This window comes from Mastigoproctus giganteus, chromosome 8 (genome assembly GCF_048544385.1).
Source record: "Mastigoproctus giganteus isolate SK-2022 chromosome 8, ASM4854438v1, whole genome shotgun sequence".
Classification (NCBI taxonomy): Eukaryota; Metazoa; Arthropoda; class Arachnida; order Uropygi; family Thelyphonidae; genus Mastigoproctus; species Mastigoproctus giganteus.
The window spans coordinates 89,883,795-89,901,848 of NC_143582.1; the positions used below are offsets into that span (position 1 = coordinate 89,883,795).

The following is an 18,054-nucleotide window of genomic DNA, read 5'->3' on the forward strand; positions in this document are numbered from 1 at the left end:
GTCTAAATTTACACAATTATCGTGGGTATGTCTCACAAATTAAAAAGGTTCGTAATTTTCTTTTGTTTCGTAAAATTTAAAAATGTCTTATTCTCAAAGAAAAACCTCATTTATTCAGACCATTAAAAACACTATAAGGAACATTTCACAAAATTGTAAACCCAGACAAACCGTTTCAAAAGGGTGAATCATTTCTTTGTGAGTTGGCTTTTCTATGGGTTATTCTGATGCGTTTTCAGCATCATTGTTGATTTCATTATCACAGTCGAACCTAACACAATATATTTCATCTTCATCTGGATGTTCTATTGTAACCAGATCTTGATCTACATTAACATAACCATCCAGTGTCGTGTGATTTTCAATGTTTTCCCACTATTTTAATAATGTCCAAAATGTTTTCAATTGTGAAAGTGGCAGTTCATATTGTTCATCCTATTGCTGTTGTTATTATTTGGTTTTTAGGAGTATTAGCAACTAAGGCCATATGCTCCGGGAATATGCGGTGGTCATTCCCTGATCTTTCTGCATACTCCATATTTGGTGGTCACTGGCTCGAACCCCGGTCTAATCAAGGAGCGTGTGCTACGTACTACTGCTCCTGCCTATCTGGCTATGGAGGTGCCTCATCGCCCTATTGCTATTCAACTTCTGTAGTCAATGCAAATCCCACTTTTGAAAAACAATTTTGAATAGTGTACTCACTCGCATCATTTGTCCAAACTTTTGCCAACTCAGAGATGCAATCTCGAAGGTTTAGTGTAACCTCCAGGTTTCTATGTTCTTGTAACTCATTGATAATTTTCCTTAATAGTCTCTTTCAATAATTTAATTTAAAATTTTTAATAATGCCTTGGTCCATTGGCTTGTTTTGACATTATGACTGTTGGTAAAAACAACAACTTCATACTTTTGAGTTTGGCAGAAACACTGGCAAGATGTGCCCGACAGTTATCGATAATCAACATTACTTTTCTTTTTTCTTTAGTCATATGCTTGTCTGGTTTAATATCCATTCTTCAAAAATATCACTTGTCATTCATGCTTTTTTATTAAAGGTATAGTCAACTCCCAATGTTTTTGTGCCTCTAAAACATTTTGGGTTTTTTTGATTTTCCGATGACTAAAAGTCTTAATTTTTTACTTCCTGTCATGTTGGCTCCAACTAGCACAGTTGATTCTTTCATTGCTTTGTTTTCCACCAAAACATTTATTCTTAAAAGCAAGTGTTCTATTAGGCAAACATTTAAAGAATAAGCCCATTTTATCAACATTAAAAATGTCCTTAGGTTCTTATTCTTCCAAAATTTTCTATGAGATGTTGTTCCTCCAACTGTTGCAACCTTCTTCACTTACATTGACACTTTCTCCGTGAATAACCTTTTTCACAATCCTGTGGTGATGCTTAAATTTATCTAACCACCCAGTGATAAATTCTGTATGCCCAAGAGATTGCACAAATTTCAGAGTTTGTTGCTTAATAATTGGACAAACCTGATATTGGCATATTCTTTTCAGGTATCATTTCACTCATTTTGGAACAGCTGTATAAACATCTTTATATACATAAAACTTATTTTGCTTCTTATCTGGTTCTCCTTCAGTTGCATTTGAAATTGATTCTTGATTTTTTAATTATTGTAGGTTCTTGTAGCTATTTATTGCAGGTATGGTAAATTTCTTGGCAATATCTTTTTTCTTAAAATACTGATCAATTTTATGAAGAATCTTGACTTTAACATTTACACTTAAACATTTTCTCTTCGACATGTTTTCATGATGGTAAAAATTACTTGAAATGAGCAAATGAAACTAAACATCAATTTACAAATCTGCCCTACTTATTGCAAGGTTTGGCTGCATTTACCTGAAATTTATTAGAAAACTCAGTTACTCTTTAGCATATTCTCCCTCCGTTTAATTGTTGCAGAGGAATGGTGTGATGGGTTGATCAGCAAGTGTAGCTCCTTCCACCCTTTGCTTTGATAGGCTGGCAGTTACTGCTGGTTTGCATTAAGGTGAATGCTAATTTTTTTAAAATTTGTTATAGACTTACACTTCGCTATATGGGGTTCATTTTACATGCAATTTCATTTCAAGGTGCAATGTTTTGCAAAAAAATTTTCATAATAGAGAAGTTCCGCTGTATATGGCAGGTAAGAGCATGGTAGATGTTATAATTTTTTTTAAATTTTAAAAATAATTTTTTTTTTATTTGATGTATTTTACTGATTTTAAGAATTTGCTGATTGTTAAAATTTTGTTAAAAATAGCTAAAGTTATGAAGGATAGTGTGTTGCATACAATTTATTCTTTATACCTAGTTTTAAATATTTTATATTATAAATTATAACAATTTTTCTTAATATTAAATATTTTGTTTTTTTTATACTGCAAAAATAAAATATAAAACTGCTTTAGTGACCTCATCATCACCATCAACCATTTTCAATCCACGAAGATGAAGACCTCTCCAGCAACTTTCCAGTTCCTTCTGTTTTGTGCAATGGCTATCCATTTACTACCCACAAACTCATGAATTTCATATGTCCATCTCCATTGTTGTCTTCCAGGTTTTCTTCTGGCTCCTCTTGGGTAAAATTCTGTTATTTTCTTAGTCCATCTGTCATCATGTCTTCGAGCTATGTGTCCTGCCCAAGACCATTTTAGTTATTTAGTTTTGATAAGAATGTCCTTTACTTGAGTTTTCTGCCTAATCCATGTGTTTCTCTTCTTATCTAAAAGTCTTATTCCCAATATAATTCATTCCATTCTTCGCTGTATAGTTCTCAGCTTCTCCTCCATTCTTTTGGTGAGTGCCCAAGTTTCACTTCCATAAGTCATGGTGGGGAGTATACACTGGTTCATTATCTTATGTTTCAGATAAATTGGGATTTGCCCCTCAGTATGTAACTATATTTCTTGAATTCTATCCATCCAAAATTTATTCTTCTCTTCACTTCCAGCCATTTATCATTATTAGAGCTAATAACTTGTCCCAGATAAGTATATGACTCCACCTTTTCAATTACTGCTCCTTCAATCATTATATCCCTTTCTGTGGCATACTCGTTCAAAATCCTAGGTCCAAAATCCTTACTAACTCTGTATAACTGATTAAGGTTTTCCTCTAATTCTTTGGGATCGTGGCTTATGACCACAATGTCAACTGCAAATTGCATATGGTTTAGGTACTCTCCATTCACATTGACTCCTAGCCTTGCCTTAAGTTTTGCAAGGCAAAAGAAGTCTAAAAGAAAACATATTGTGGACTTGATTATCAAGAACATACTTTTACCTGTGAAGAATCCTCCATTATAGTATAATGGTTTGATCATTTGGAGAGGTCTCATTCAAATCTCATCAGAGATTGGAAGATTTCTTAAAGGATACTTCAATCTGTTAGCTAACATCTGGAAAAAGAAGTAGTTTTTATCCCAGACAGAAACACTCCAGTTATTCTGGGTTTTTCAGCACATGAACAGAAACTTCTATAAACATAATACACATGGCACAATAGAGCATGTGCATTATATCTACAGAAATTAAATGCCAAGGTGCTATAGATTTTAGATGTTAATGCACTGCATTAAGAATTAACCTGTGAAAGTTGCTGTTACAATACAACAACATACTGAATCTAAGCAATCAGCTAATAGAGTATGCAAGAAAAATTTATGCTTATATACAAAACATTGATTATATGTACCTTTAACCTCTAGGCTGTGTTTCCTGCACAACTCAAAATAGTAAGGGTTGTAAGTTATATTTCAACAAATGCATTGAAATTATTTAAAAATTATACATATTTCTGTGTTCCATTTTCATGATGCTTTGGTTCCTCTTTATAAGATTATCTCATATATACATGATGTACTTAATATGTATAATTAAAATTTTTACCAATAACACACATTTTCTTTTGTCACTGAAGAAAACAAGCACACATCAAGTGATCAAAAGTATTCAGAGACCCTTCCAAGAATACTGCATAGATCCCCACACATGACTATTAGCTCAGGCACCAATATAAATCTCTTGGGTCTGCCTATGCAGCTGCATTGTGTTAGAAGCTTGTATGGGTTGTAGGTTGGAATGTACAGACTTTCAATTGTGGGATGATGATTGGATACTACACCGGCAATTTGGCTAGCTTTATAAAATCAAGGAACAGTCTTAAATTATGAAGAGAGTAGTTCATAATGAATATGGGTTTGAAGCGGAAAACATCATGGGATAGGTCCAAGGATTTACAGAAGCATCTGTCAGTAGCTCAATCATTCATACTGATATGCAGAGCCTCAGAGTTTAGTGGCAGGGACTTCATAAGCTCATTATTACAGTCGCTTTGTGAAACAGCATTTGGTGTGAAATTTGGTAAAGCTCAGTTTTTGCAGTGGAAAAATGAAAACTGAATAATCAATAAAATAAAGCTTGCCAATTTTGTTGCCAAAGTTATAAAATATGTTAATTATGGGTTAGTAGATATCTACTAACCCATAATTAACACATTTTATAACTTATAATTTTGCCTTATTATTTTATATTTTTGCTCTATCATATTTCAATTTATGTTACTACCACTACTACCTTTTTTTTGCCTTTTTGCTTTAAGTTTTATCTCATCTTGTTTTACTCTCACTTTATATTACATATTGTACTTTATGTTTTTGCCACGGTGCCGGCGCACCCTGGCAAAAACGGCAAAGGCCCAACACAATGTATACATGGTGTTGGGCCTTTGCACGTTACTTGGGCGTTTTTGACGCACAGGTCTTTCACAGACTGCATCTAATCTCACTCAACCTGCTACCTCATTGCCAATCCGATAAAATTTTTACTCTACCATATTCTATCATATCAATACAGACCGATGTATTGCATAATCTTTCACTTAGATGGCATTAATCAGGGCTGATCTCAATGTTAAAATTTAAAAATAATTCTTCGTCTAACGAAGTTTTTTTTGGCTGATGCTGCATAAGCTTGCTTTCTTGCATCACATGCCTCTACTAATGCTAACTATGGTCTCTGTAGCTGAGTGGTTAGGAGCGGGAGTGCAATAGCACACGCTCTTTGAGTACACCGATATTCAAAGCGACTGACTGCTATACATGGTTGATCTGCCAACCTGCACTGGATCAGCATGGCAGATTATGGTTCATTTCCTTAAACATGACTTGCCAAGGAAGCCTTTATCCAGCAGTGGATTGACAATGGCTGCAGATTTAATTTAATTATAAACAAGTATATATATATATGTTAAATAGAATAACAAGATTGTTGTTGTATTTGGGGTTTTTTTTGGCACTATGGTCTCTTGGGCTATATTGTGCTATATTGTTTGTGATTTACTTATCGCTAATTCTACACATTATGATCAGAGACAATTATACAAATTTATGCATTTCAAATAGTTAAGGGTTTTCCTGCAAGTTCGATAGGGGGATTGATAGGGAGGAACTCTGATTTTTGGATAGTTGAATTTCGTGGACATTCAATGAGAATATACTTTATTGTTAGCTGTGAGAAAGTGTGAGGAGGATTCTCTCCCATAAGCAAATACAGATGAGCAGGATGGGAATGGCCGATGCGGAGTCCTGTCAGAATCACTTCTTGCCTGCTTCTCCTGAAACTAGATGCCCACAGTGGTGGCTCTTTTTCTTTTCCTGTAACAGTTTGTTATTAATTTGAATTTGCCAGAGTTTTCCATTGTTTCCTATGTTATTTTAATAATGGATTTGCAGTCAGTGTAGGGCACTTTCAGTTGACAGGAAGATCCAGTATATGGATGTTTAGCAGCAGCATCATCTGCATGCATGTTCATTACCCGGAATGCTGACATGACCAGGGATCCAGCAGAAGGTAACCTTCTGGTTGGCTGTTTCATAGTGACATAATTTAGATCGAATCTCTAAGGATGGGATGAGAGGACAAAAAAGTAGATTGAATTGCAGCGATTGCATTTAAGAAGTCTGTATATATCCGATTGCTTAATATGGTGGTTGTTTATGTTATATAGGGCTAGTTTTATTGTGAACAATTCTGCAGTATAGACACTGCATTCAGTAGTCAGATACTAAGAAAGTGGAAGAATCTGCTGCAGCATATACAGCTGAATCTGTTTTAGAGCCATCAGCAGAGATATGTACTTTCCCTGAGTTTTCCAAGGAATATGCTTTTATGTAGCTGCTGAAAGTTGGTGTTTGCTAGGGAAGGTTTCCCCAGCTCATAAAGAAATTGTTCAAAGAGGTGAGAATTAAGTCCAGAGAAGTTCAGGAGTAGCAACGTATTGGAAGATATTCTGGAAGTTAATGTCCCAAATGAGCATCAGCTCTATCATAATAAACCTAATTTTCATTAGGTTTATTATGGTTTAGCATGGCATATTGAGGGTCAAACAGATACTGCCAGCTGAGGTGGGATTGGATAACTTTTAATCTTTGCTGCATAGTAACACAATGAGGATTTTCTCCTGAGATATAGAGGGGGTTCATTTACCTCAATTCTAAGGACACTACACTGGATGGAGTTCAGACATAATAGAGAAGATTTCCTAGAGGAGTCATACACAGGCGATCCATAATCCAAGCATGATCTTATTAAGGTTCTACAGAGATGTAGGAGGGAGCTTCTATCAGCACCCCAGGACATTGTGGAGACAGCTCTATTTTAGCAATGGAAATTTGAAGTTGCCTTTCAATGGTATTCACAGTTTTGGATTGATAGGGGATAATGAGGTCATTAGCAAACAGTACACCCTCCTGTTGTTCAAATGATTTGGATAAATTGTTCATGAATCTAACCTGAAATGTTCTGCGGCATAAGAAGTTTTGAGTAAATTGGGGTAACTGACCTCTCAAGCTGAAAGAATGAAGATCTTGAAGTACACCATGTCACAGGCTTTCTTGATATCGAGATTAATCATGACCAGATGATGACCCCTTTATGAAGGCATTCTTGATGTTTGTTTCTGCTTTTATCATCACATCAAACATGGACTGATTCTTTCGAAACCCGTACTGGTTACTGTTTAACAAGTTGTTAGTTTCCAGGAACCACATCAGATGCCGGTGAACCATTTTTTCCAGGACTCTGCCTAAACAGCTAGTCAGAGAAACTGGCCATAGTTATGTGGAAATGTATAATCCTTTCCTGGTTTCGGGATGGCTAGGACAACTAAGTGACACCAGGAGTTTGTGTAAATATTTTCTAAAAATATTGGATTGTAATATTTTAACAATATTCTCTTTGCTCTGTTGTTTAGTTGTTTTAACATTACATAGTAGATCCCATCTAGACCAGCAGCACTACTAGATACTTTATTGCGAGACCTTAAAAGTTCTGTTAGCGAATGGCTGGTTATATGAGTGCGAAGCTATTTTAGAAAAATTGGTCTTATGTGTTCTGCAGATTTTTTAATTTGCTGAAAGACTGGACTGATACTGCCTAAAGATTAGGTGGATGCTGTCAATATAGTGGCAAATGATTCAGCTAAGGCATTTGCTATTTCTCTTGGAGAGGACAACTCCTTCCTTTCTGTTTAGTACCGAAGCTGGGGACTGCACATATTTGGCATTAAGTGTAGTGTTTCCATTTCCCTCCAGATGAGTATAGTGTCTGTGTCCTTGTTTATCCTTAAGTAAAAGCTAATCCAGGTTTTTTTTTTTTTTTTGCTTTTTTCCTTATTTGGCAGAACTTGGCTTTTAATTTTTAAAGTTTATTAAAATTTGTGAAACAAATTCACAAGCTCTATTTTTTTTCTGGTTATAGTGTGTACAATCCTGATTCCACCAAGATTACTGTATTTGCATTTTCCCAGCACAGATTTTCTGTACTGCAGAGATGGTAGCTTATAATATCTGATTAGTTATGTGGCATTATCTATGGACTGGGATTTGACTATGAAACTTCCTATGAAATACGACTTTCTAAGAAACAGACAGTGATGATTCAACTAATTACTTTTTATTTATGCATCGAAAGGTGTTGGTCCCTGTTGAGTGCCTATCAATGTGTAAAGGCAGTAATTAGTTTGGTTTAATGTATCCTTTTATGTCTATATACTCTATTGTAATGTATATAAATATAACGTTTGATTAATCCTTTTTTGGCCTAGTTAATAGGGATAGATTCGTGTCCTTACTTATCACAATTAAAAAAAAAAAAAAAAAACAGTAAATCAATTATATCTTCATTACTAACTGGTGAAATTATGTATTTATTTAGATTGCGTAATGTTCAGTTTCTGTAATGGTATTAGCAACTGATAACAGATTAATTTTTATCACAATTGAGAATAGCTATACAGTTATTGTAATTATAATATATTATAAAAAATTAGTTAATTAATCCTGTTAATTTATTTTAATTGTGTTTTGCTGGTATCATTTGTCATTTGCGGTAGTTAGCAGTAATCTTTAAAATATGTACAATGTATAATTTTAGATATAACTTAATCTTAATGTAGAATTATTTTCCTCTGTGTATAGCAATATTTCAAAATAATTCATAACTACATTTTCAAATGGGCAGTGACTACATCTGCACTGTACAGAGATCGCTACAATATTTGCATGTGTATATACATTACAATATTTTATATTACTTATTGACTAGGAACAGCTAAGAGAAATCAATATATATATTAGGAATTCATATATAAATAAAATAAAAATAAGATAGACAATGCAGCCATTGTCAATCCACTGCAGGATGGATGCCTCCTCAACAAGTCACGCTGAAGGAATGGACCATAATCTGCCATGCTGGTCCAGGGCAGGTTGGCAGATCGACCATATTTAGCAGTCAGGGACATGAATCCCATTCTACTCAAAGAGTGTGTGCTATTGCACTACCACTCCTGACCACACAGTTAAAAAAGGCCTATAAGGATTTCAACGTATACATGGTGTTATAATCCTTGGTAGTTATGAACTTTATATATTACGTTGTGACAAACATTTTGATTTTGTGTGCATTAAAAAAAGATGGTAGTTTACTGAAGATCCTTGTTAACTGATACAAAGAAAGTAATTAAGTCTGCATATATAAATAAAGCACACAGAATCAACAGAAATTTGATTCAGTCCAATCTGAATAAAGGTAGGATCATTATAATTTATCATAATCATAAATCCTAGTGTTTACTGATGTCAGAAAAAAAAAAAGTTGCTTCCTTCTCATTTTTATCAGTGGAGAAAGGAAGACTGACTAAAAAAAATTACAATGAATCATATCACAATAAATTTAAATCCGAAGCTTTGTCACTAAGAATAAATTAGAATTAACTGGTTCAAATTTGATACTAAATTTGATATTAAGAGTAAGAGACTCAGAATTACTTAACAAGTACAGGTCACTGTTGAAAAAAAGCCGCGAATTAGGGTTGAATTTGAAAGTGTCTGCAATTCTGCCCAGGCATGACAGGAGGGAGTATATAAGGAGAGCCTTGTCGATCAATTCGGCCATGGAGAGATTGTGCAAGGCTCAAGCAGTAGAATTTTTCTCAGTCTCGTCTGTGCTTGTTAACAGGAGAGATCGCTTTTACAGGGATAGGATACACTTAAATAGAAAGGGTGCAAGAATATTTGATGATGCTATTGAAGCAGAGTTAGGTGGGCCGGAAAACTGCTACATTTGGGGGGGATACATGGACTAATATATTAACAGTAGCCAATGGCAGAGGTGAAAGTGATTCTGGCACTGCTTCTATTGAAATGAGCAGCAGCCTGGAAAACAAGGTGCAGGGGATTCCAGATACTGCTGGGAGTCATTGTAGAACAGGTAAATAGATGGGCTGTATTAGGGTAGTTAAGAATAGAAACAGGTGCATGTATACTTGTGTGTACACCAATGCTAGGAGTTCAGTAAATAAATTTGATGAATTTGAAATGTTGGTCAAAACTTCAAAGGCAAATATTGTTGGGATATCAGAGATGTGATGTTACACAGATATAAGGAATGCAGAACTGGAATTTGGGGAGTACAGTGTGTACAAGAAGGGTATAAAGGATAGGAAGGGAGGAGGGGTTATGCTATTAGTTAAGAAAGGTATAAAATCCAAGAAAGTACAGCCAGTCAAAATGGATGGACACAGCAGTGTCGAGTCAGTTGGTGTGACATAAGCACTAGGAAAGCAAAATTTAGAGTAGGAGTGTGTTATAGACCTAATGACTCTGATAAGTATAATAAACTGCTGTACAGAGAAATAGAGTGGGCCAGAAAATCAGAGTGTCTTATAGTAGGGGATTTTAATTTCCCACATATTGACTGGAATTTGTGCGTTGGTTACTCACACACTTAGCAAGACTTCTGTGGATTTATTGGATGATTGTTTTCTACAGCAGCATGTTCGGGAGTCAACTAGAGGGAGTAATACTCTTTATCTGATTATCAGTAGTGATTCTTTATGCGTTAAGAATCTGCAGATAAAGGAACCACTAGGTGGCAGTGATCACAGTGTGCTGAAGTGGGATTTACTCAGAGGCAACTACCATTAGGGGTAAAGGGAAGGGGTTTTGCTTTCATAAAGGTGATACAGTGGGCTGAGGCAGTATTTAAATTCAATATTGTGGGATCAACTGATGATGTTATCAACAGCAAATTCAAAATGTGAAGGATTCAAAGAATTAAACTTGGAAGCTACTAGACTTTACATACCAACTAAGAAATATTTTTCAAGATTTAGGCATAAATGGATATCAGATGAACTAATTAGACTTGTGGCAGAGAAGAAAAATGTATGGGATACACATAAACCCATGATAGATATAATGATAGATATAAGCTGGTTTGTAACCAAGGCACAAAGGAGGTTAGGCAGGCAAATGCAGATTACGAGAAATCTTTGGCAAAAAGAAAAACAGCAAAGAGTTCTTTACTTATGTAAACTCTAGAAGGAAGGGGATGAATCAGATTGATCCACTTGATATCGATGGATCAACTGTTGATGATCCAAATCAGGTGTCTAAGAAACTAAATGAGTATTTTGCATCTACATTCACACATGAGGAGTTATTCAGGGAGGGGAATGCCAGAGGGGTATTAAACTCTGGCAGTAAGCTAGATAATCTTGTAATAACTGAGGATAGTTGAGGAGAAATTGTTGAAGATAAAGATAAGAAAGGCACCTGGGGTGGATGGAATCTATCCAGTTATATTAAGAGAGGCAGCAAAGGAAGTAAGCAAATCTTTAGCCATAATTATGAAAGCTTCCTTGGACTCAGGGGAGGTACCCATGGACTGCAGATGTGCAAATGTGACCCCCAATCCACAAAGGGCGACACAAGTAATTATAGACCTGTTAGTTTAATTCTGTTCATCTTGTCTGACCAATTTTATTGGATACAATGATGTGGTCAAAAAGGAACTGGATGCAAAGTATAATTTTGATATCATATATTTGGATCTTAGAAAGGCTTTTGATACTGTTGTACATGGAAGACTGCTGCACAAATTGGAGCAGTGTGGCACTGGAAGCAAATTGTTGCTATGAATAAAGGGATGGTTGAGTGGGAGAAGACAGAGTGGTAATTAATAGACATTGCTCTTCGTGGACTAATGTTATTAGTGGAGTTCTCCAGGGTTCAGTGTTAGGTCCATTGTTGTTTTCTGTATTGATTAATGATATTGATGATGGTATATCAGGCTTAATGTTCAAGTTTGCAAACGATACGAAGGTTGGCAGGGTTGTTAATGACACTGATAACAGTATGCTGCTGTAACAGGATCTAGAAGCGTTCAGCAGGTGGGCTGAGAGGTAGCAACTGAAGTTTAACATTGACAAATGTAAAGTACTGCATATGGGAAGCAGTAACCCCAGAGTGGTACCACACTGACAGTGGTAGGGAGTGAAAAGGACCTGGGGGTAATTGTGTAGGAAGATATGAAGTTTTCTGAGCAGTGCAGACAGTCTGCAAGAGTAGCTCATGGTGTCTTGTCAATGATATACAGGAATTTTTCTAGCAGGGATAAGGAGGTGATTATCCCCCTGTATAAGGCAATGGTCAGGCAACTCCAAACTTGAGTACTGTATACAGGTCTGGAGTCCTCATTTTAAGAAGGATGTAACCTGTTGGAAGGAGTACAGAGTAGGGCAACAAGATTAGTCAATGGAACAAAGGGTTGCTCTTACGAAGAAAGGCTTAAGTTTTGCAAATTACAGTGTCTGGAGACTAGGCATCTGTGAGGTGATCTAATTGAGGTGTATAAGGCCTTGAATGGTTTGAGCATGCTCAATACTGACGGGATTCTTCTTATTGCTCAGAATAATCGCCTGAGAGGGCATACATTCAAATTGAGGAAAGACAGTTGTAGGATAGATGTGCAGAAGTTTGCCTTTAGCCAACGGGTGGTTGATTGCTGGAACAAACTTCCATCTGTCATTGTAGAAGTTGATAGCTTAAATAGATTCAAGGCAGAACTAGACAAACATTTGGAGCGAGTGGATGGGTGAAATGAGAAGGGTGTGTATTTTTTTTTTTTTTTTTCTTTTTGGCTGATGCTATATAAGATTGCTTTCTTGCATCATGTGCCTTTGCTAATGCTAAATTAATTTTTTAAAAAAATTAAATCTAAAACATAAGGCTTACCAGTTTTATCTGTTAACTGTCATTTATTCATAACTGAAATGCAACTTGAAAGTTAAAATACAAAGATAAATTAATTTTATTATTCACATAAGGTGAATGATAAAATACTGCTTCTTCTGCCAACTAGAGATCTGACTTAATTGGTTATTACTCACCTGACTGAAGAGGCATTTAGAAATTCCTAAAGGAATTTTTAAAGGCCTCTTCATTTAAGAGGTTAAATATTTCTTTCATTTAGGGACAGCATAATTTTAAAACTACTTATTCTTCTTATATTTATTTTGTAGCCTTTAAAAGAGGGTTCAAAAATTTGTCAGCAAGTATGAAAGAAATTTAGTGTACTGATTATGCTGTATGTGGAAAAACTTTATTTCCTGTAGTATACAGATCAAAAACTTGTATTCTTATATTCTTCTTAAATATATCATGTTTAAGAATCCTGACTGATTTTTTTTTTCAACATGTGTGTGTTTATTTATAACTTGATACAGGTATTTATTTTTATTTTAATAACAAAAAAAAAAAAAAAAAAAAAACACAGAGCTGTTTTCATGTAGTTTATGAATCTCAATGTCTTTAATAATAGCAAGCCTTTACCTTTTACTGATTCTGTAATTAGCAAATTCCAATTCACCAGACTTATAATTCTGAACAGTAGCTCTCTTTAACTATATACAAATAAAGGAAGAAAAAAAAACAAAAAAACAACACACATATATATATATTATATATACACACATATGGTACAAGAATGTAAAACTAAAAAAAATATATTTTTCTTAATTAGTTTAGATGGCATTCCATGGAGACATTACAATACAAGAATATGTGCCAGTTTCTCATTGATTTTTGGAGCATTAATTCATTCTGAAACTCAAAAAAAAAATCTGAGATTACAAACCTTAGTTTCATAACTGAACTAATTAAACTAATTGTATTTCTGGATACCAAGGAATCCTTTCATCAGATGAAAATAGGCATGGAATAACAATGTATGAAAAAAAGGGTTTTTTTTTTTTTTGTATTTTTTTATGCCATAATTATGGGGTTTAATAAACTAATGCGCATTTAGGGCTAGAGCCTCAAGCTGCGAACAAATTTAGACTATGTATATAAAGTGCTTAGCATCATAATACACAGCCATTTCTGAATAAACAGAAAATTTTTTAAGGTGGCATCGTTTTAGGTTATATCTCATATTGTGAATACCTTCACAACGAGTTGCCATGATATTGCACTACTTCGAATAAGTAACGCTTCACCTAAGGAGAAGACTAATGTTATTTATTCAGGGTGGTGGTACCTATCTGAGAATAAATAACATTAGTCTTCTCCTTAGGTGAAGCGTTACTTATTCGAAGTAGTGCAATATCATGGCAACTCGTTGTAAAGGGGTTTAATAAATTAACTTAGAAACTAAAGATATGAAAAAAAATAATAATAAATAAAATAAAAAGTAACAAAAACTGACTGACTAATAAAAATTACAAGAAACCACATCAAAATAAATTCAAATCCAAAGTTTGTCATTAAAAATAAATTGGAATTAACTGAATTAACTGGATCAAATTAATTTAAAAAAAATTAATGTACTGAATGGATTTCAAGGATTAATTATATATAATACTGTTTAAGTAAGACTCAATGCAACAGGGCATAATATTTTAAGATTTATAATTATCTATATAATTTAGGTGTAAAAAACACCATAGACCTTAAAGGAAAAAAATACCTTAAAGGAAAAAAATACAATAGAAGTGTATAGGGCAGTGGTTTTCAACCACTGCCCATTTGCTTTTCCAAAGAACCATTTCCTTTTGTTATTACAATTACTTTTTGAAAAGTTTGAAAGTTGATTTTCTGATACAAAATCCCATGAAAAAACATAAGCTTTTGTTTGAGAACCCATTTATGGCTGAAAACTACAATCCCAGATTGCAACTTGAAATTATTGATCTTCAAGTCAAAATATAATTCAAATGTTTTATGCAGTATATAGAGTATATGCAGTATATACTGCATTCAAATGCAGTGTATAGACTGCAAAAATAAACTATTTGAATTCTACAAGACTTTCCCATCTGAAGATTTTCTGCTAATAAAAGAAAATGGCTACTTTGTTCGGATCAAGGTATGTTTGCAAGCAGATTTTTTTCACTCGTAAAAAATAAATAAATCAAATAAATATTTAAAAAGAAACAGAATAACAGATGAACATTTTTTTTTTTTTTTTATGAAAACCCCAAACATGAGAGGTATTAGAACCTATAGTACCATGCATGGGTTTTAGGTTGAGAAGATGAAAGAAGATATTTGTTGCCTTGAACTTCTGTGCACTGTAATTTTCAGGAAATACGTATGAAGGAAAGTTGTTCCAGAAAACAGCAGTTGAATGAATAAACGAGGAAGATGAAAAGTTGGTTCTGTGAGTTTGAAGTTGGACAGTAAATGGATGTTCCTTGGTGGTGGCAAGCGTTCGGACTGTTTTGAAAGAGAGCAGGAATTACAGAAGCAAATTCAGAAGAAAAGTGCCCATGGAAGTATCTGTAGAAAAGGCATGCAGCAGAAACAGTACGTCTATGAGACAGCGAGTGGAGAGACTCTGTTAGAGATGAGTCATTAATTAACCTAACTGTCCTCTTCTGAATGGAATCTAGAAGCCCTGAAGGGTTTTGGGGGCACCGCCCCAGATGTGGGAACACTATTCCATGGTAGGGTAGACTTGTGATTTGTACAGAGTAAACAGCTGTTTGGAAGAAAAGTAACGCTGAAAGTGAAAGAGAAAACTAAGTTTTTTAGATGCAGCGGAAACAATATTTTTGATATGCTTGTGCCAAGGATTAGAATTCAGGATAATCCCCAAAAGAGATATATCATCTTGCTTAGAAATTGGAGTGCCACCAAAGATAAGCATAGGAGCAGAAGAATCCTTTTTGCGAGATATAAGACTGGACTGAGTTTTAGAAGGATTTAAATCAACTAAGTTGTCTTTGCGCCACTGGAGAATTACCTGGAGATCGGAATTTAAGGAATTGATTGCGGATATTCGAGAAGTTGAAGCTGATTGAGCATGGCAAGGTTTCTCAAACTGGGAATGGAATGCAATGTGCTATCATAAGCAAAACTATGGATAGGATTTCCGATCAATGAAAGAAGGTCATTAATATACAAGAGGAAAAGAATAGAGGGAAAGAACTGAACCTTGGGGGACACTAGCATTAGTAGTGAAGTTACAAGACAGAGCCAACTACCATCACCTTCCATGAGTGGTCAGAGAGAAAACTGCATAACCAATTACAAAGAACAGTTGGCAAACCATAAGATGAAAGCTTGTTTAGAAGATCTTTATCCAAACATGATCAAAAGCCTTTGAGTTGTCAAGAGCAACTGCTTGTGTTTCACCAAACTTTTCCATTGAATTTCTCCATATATTGGTAACATAGGCCAGAATATCACCTATGGATTGACACTGGTAAGGTGGCATAGAACAGGAGTAAGTTCAGGAGCGCAGGTTTTGAGAAAAAATGGAGAAATACCACCAGGACCTGGAGCTTCATAAAGAAATACCATCAGGACATAATCATTATGTATTGAGATTGTCGTCACAAATTTGCAACGAAATATTTAAAAATATCCAGTCTCAATCATCTCATTAAATGTTAAGTTTTGTCTAGTAAATGTTATTGTGTATTGTACTTAATAAAATTTTTGAATATTTCAATTTTAGGTTTATCATTATATTTATTTATTCATCTTAATATTGAAAAGCAGTGATCCTTTTCAGGTTGTAAATTTTTCTAAAATGAGCATTTAAAAGCAAAACTAAAGTATTTTTTTTAATGCAAAAGTGAAGTATTTCAAACAGAAACAAAAGTAAAGTATTTAAAAAAAAAAAGTCATATTTTTATAATTTTAATAAAATCTAAAAAATAAATCACTAACAGATTTGTTGCACATGAAAGTGCTGGGAATTTGTATTTTTTTATATATAGCTTGAAAAGAAAAAACAGTAACATGAAAATAGAAACTTCCTTTTACGAGTAACAAGATATAGAAATGTGACAATTTTTTTCTCAAATCACTCTGTGCGGCCCGTGAAAACGTTGGACACCGCTGCTCTACTGGACAGCTTCATTCAATGGGGAGCATTTCCCTCACAGATGCCTCTTTGAATGTGGGAAAATGCAGAAGTTAGTTGGTGTCAAGTTTGGACTGTGGGAGGTTGGGTAAAAAACACGAGGCGAGTTATTCAGCGAGGGGAATGCCAGAGGTGTATTCAACTCTGGCAGTAAGCTAGAGAATCTTGTAATAACTGAGAGTAACGTGGAGGAGAAATTGTTGAAGATAAACACAAGAAAGGCACCTGGGGTGGATGGGATCTATCCAGTTATATTAAAGGAGGCAGCAAAGGAAGTAAGCAAACCCTTAGCCATAATTATAAGAGCTTCCTTGGACTCAGGGGAGGTACTCACAGACTGGAGATGTGCAAATGTGACCCCAATTCACAAAGGAGGATCAAAGGCAGACACAAGTAATTATAGACCTGTGAGCTTAATTTCTGTTCCGGGAAAATTAATGGAGGCACTGGTTAAAAAAGTACTGCAGGATCATCTAGACAAGACTTCAGTTATAGCTCGGACACAGCATGGTTTTGTTAAGGGGGCAGCCGTTAACAAACTGCAATTTAACAATAGTGCTCGCATCCTTTAGACATTTTTTTTAATATATATCATTTTATTATATTATCTAACTATTATAACGGAGTCAAAAATTTGGCTAAAATCTATTATTTGGGTACCACTTGTCTCCTTGCAGTTGGTGTGGTCATAGAACAGAGTGATTGTATGGTCGAGTTCTGTGATTGCGTGATAACTTGAATTTGAAAGTGTCTGCAATTCTGCCCAGACACAATATGAGGGAGTATATGATGAGAGCCTTGTCGATCAATTCGGCCCTGGAAAGATTGTGCAAAGCTCATGAAGTAGAATTTTTTTCAGCCTGGTCTGTACTTGTTAACAGGAGAGACTGCTTCTACAGGGATGGGATACACTTAAACAGAAAGGGTGCAAGAATATTTGCTGATGCTGTCGAGGCAGTGTTAGGTGGGTCGGAAAATTGCTAGTTCGGGGGAATACAAGAATTAATATATTAACAATAGCCACTGGCAGAGGTGAAAGTGATTCTTGCACTGCTTCTATTGAAATGAGCAGCAGCCTGGAAAACAAGATACAGGATATTTCAGAGACTGCTGGGAGTCATTGCGGAACAAGTAATCACATGGGTTGTGTTAGGGCAGCTAAGAATAAGAACAGGTGCATGTAAACTTGCATGTACACCAATGCAAGGAGTTTGGTAATTAATTTGATGAATTTGAGGTATTGCTCAAAACATTAAAGGCAGATATTGTTGGGATATCAGAGACGTGGTGTCACAGAGATATAAGGAATGCAGAACTGGAATT

The 18,054-nt window shown here is 35.0% G+C and overlaps 1 protein-coding gene across 3 annotated transcripts in view; it reads right to left on the reverse strand.

Annotated features, from left to right (window-relative positions):
• LOC150081710 (prolyl 4-hydroxylase subunit alpha-1-like) overlaps positions 1-18,054 on the reverse strand; it is a 230,337-nt gene that overhangs the window by 79,120 nt on the left and 133,163 nt on the right. For all 3 annotated transcript variants that reach the window (XM_090379579.1, XM_090379578.1, XM_090379577.1), the window contains exon 9: positions 13,191-13,261. In XM_090379579.1, the coding sequence (XP_090235705.1) occupies positions 13,191-13,261 (71 nt within the window). The remainder of the gene's footprint in view (positions 1-13,190; positions 13,262-18,054) is intronic.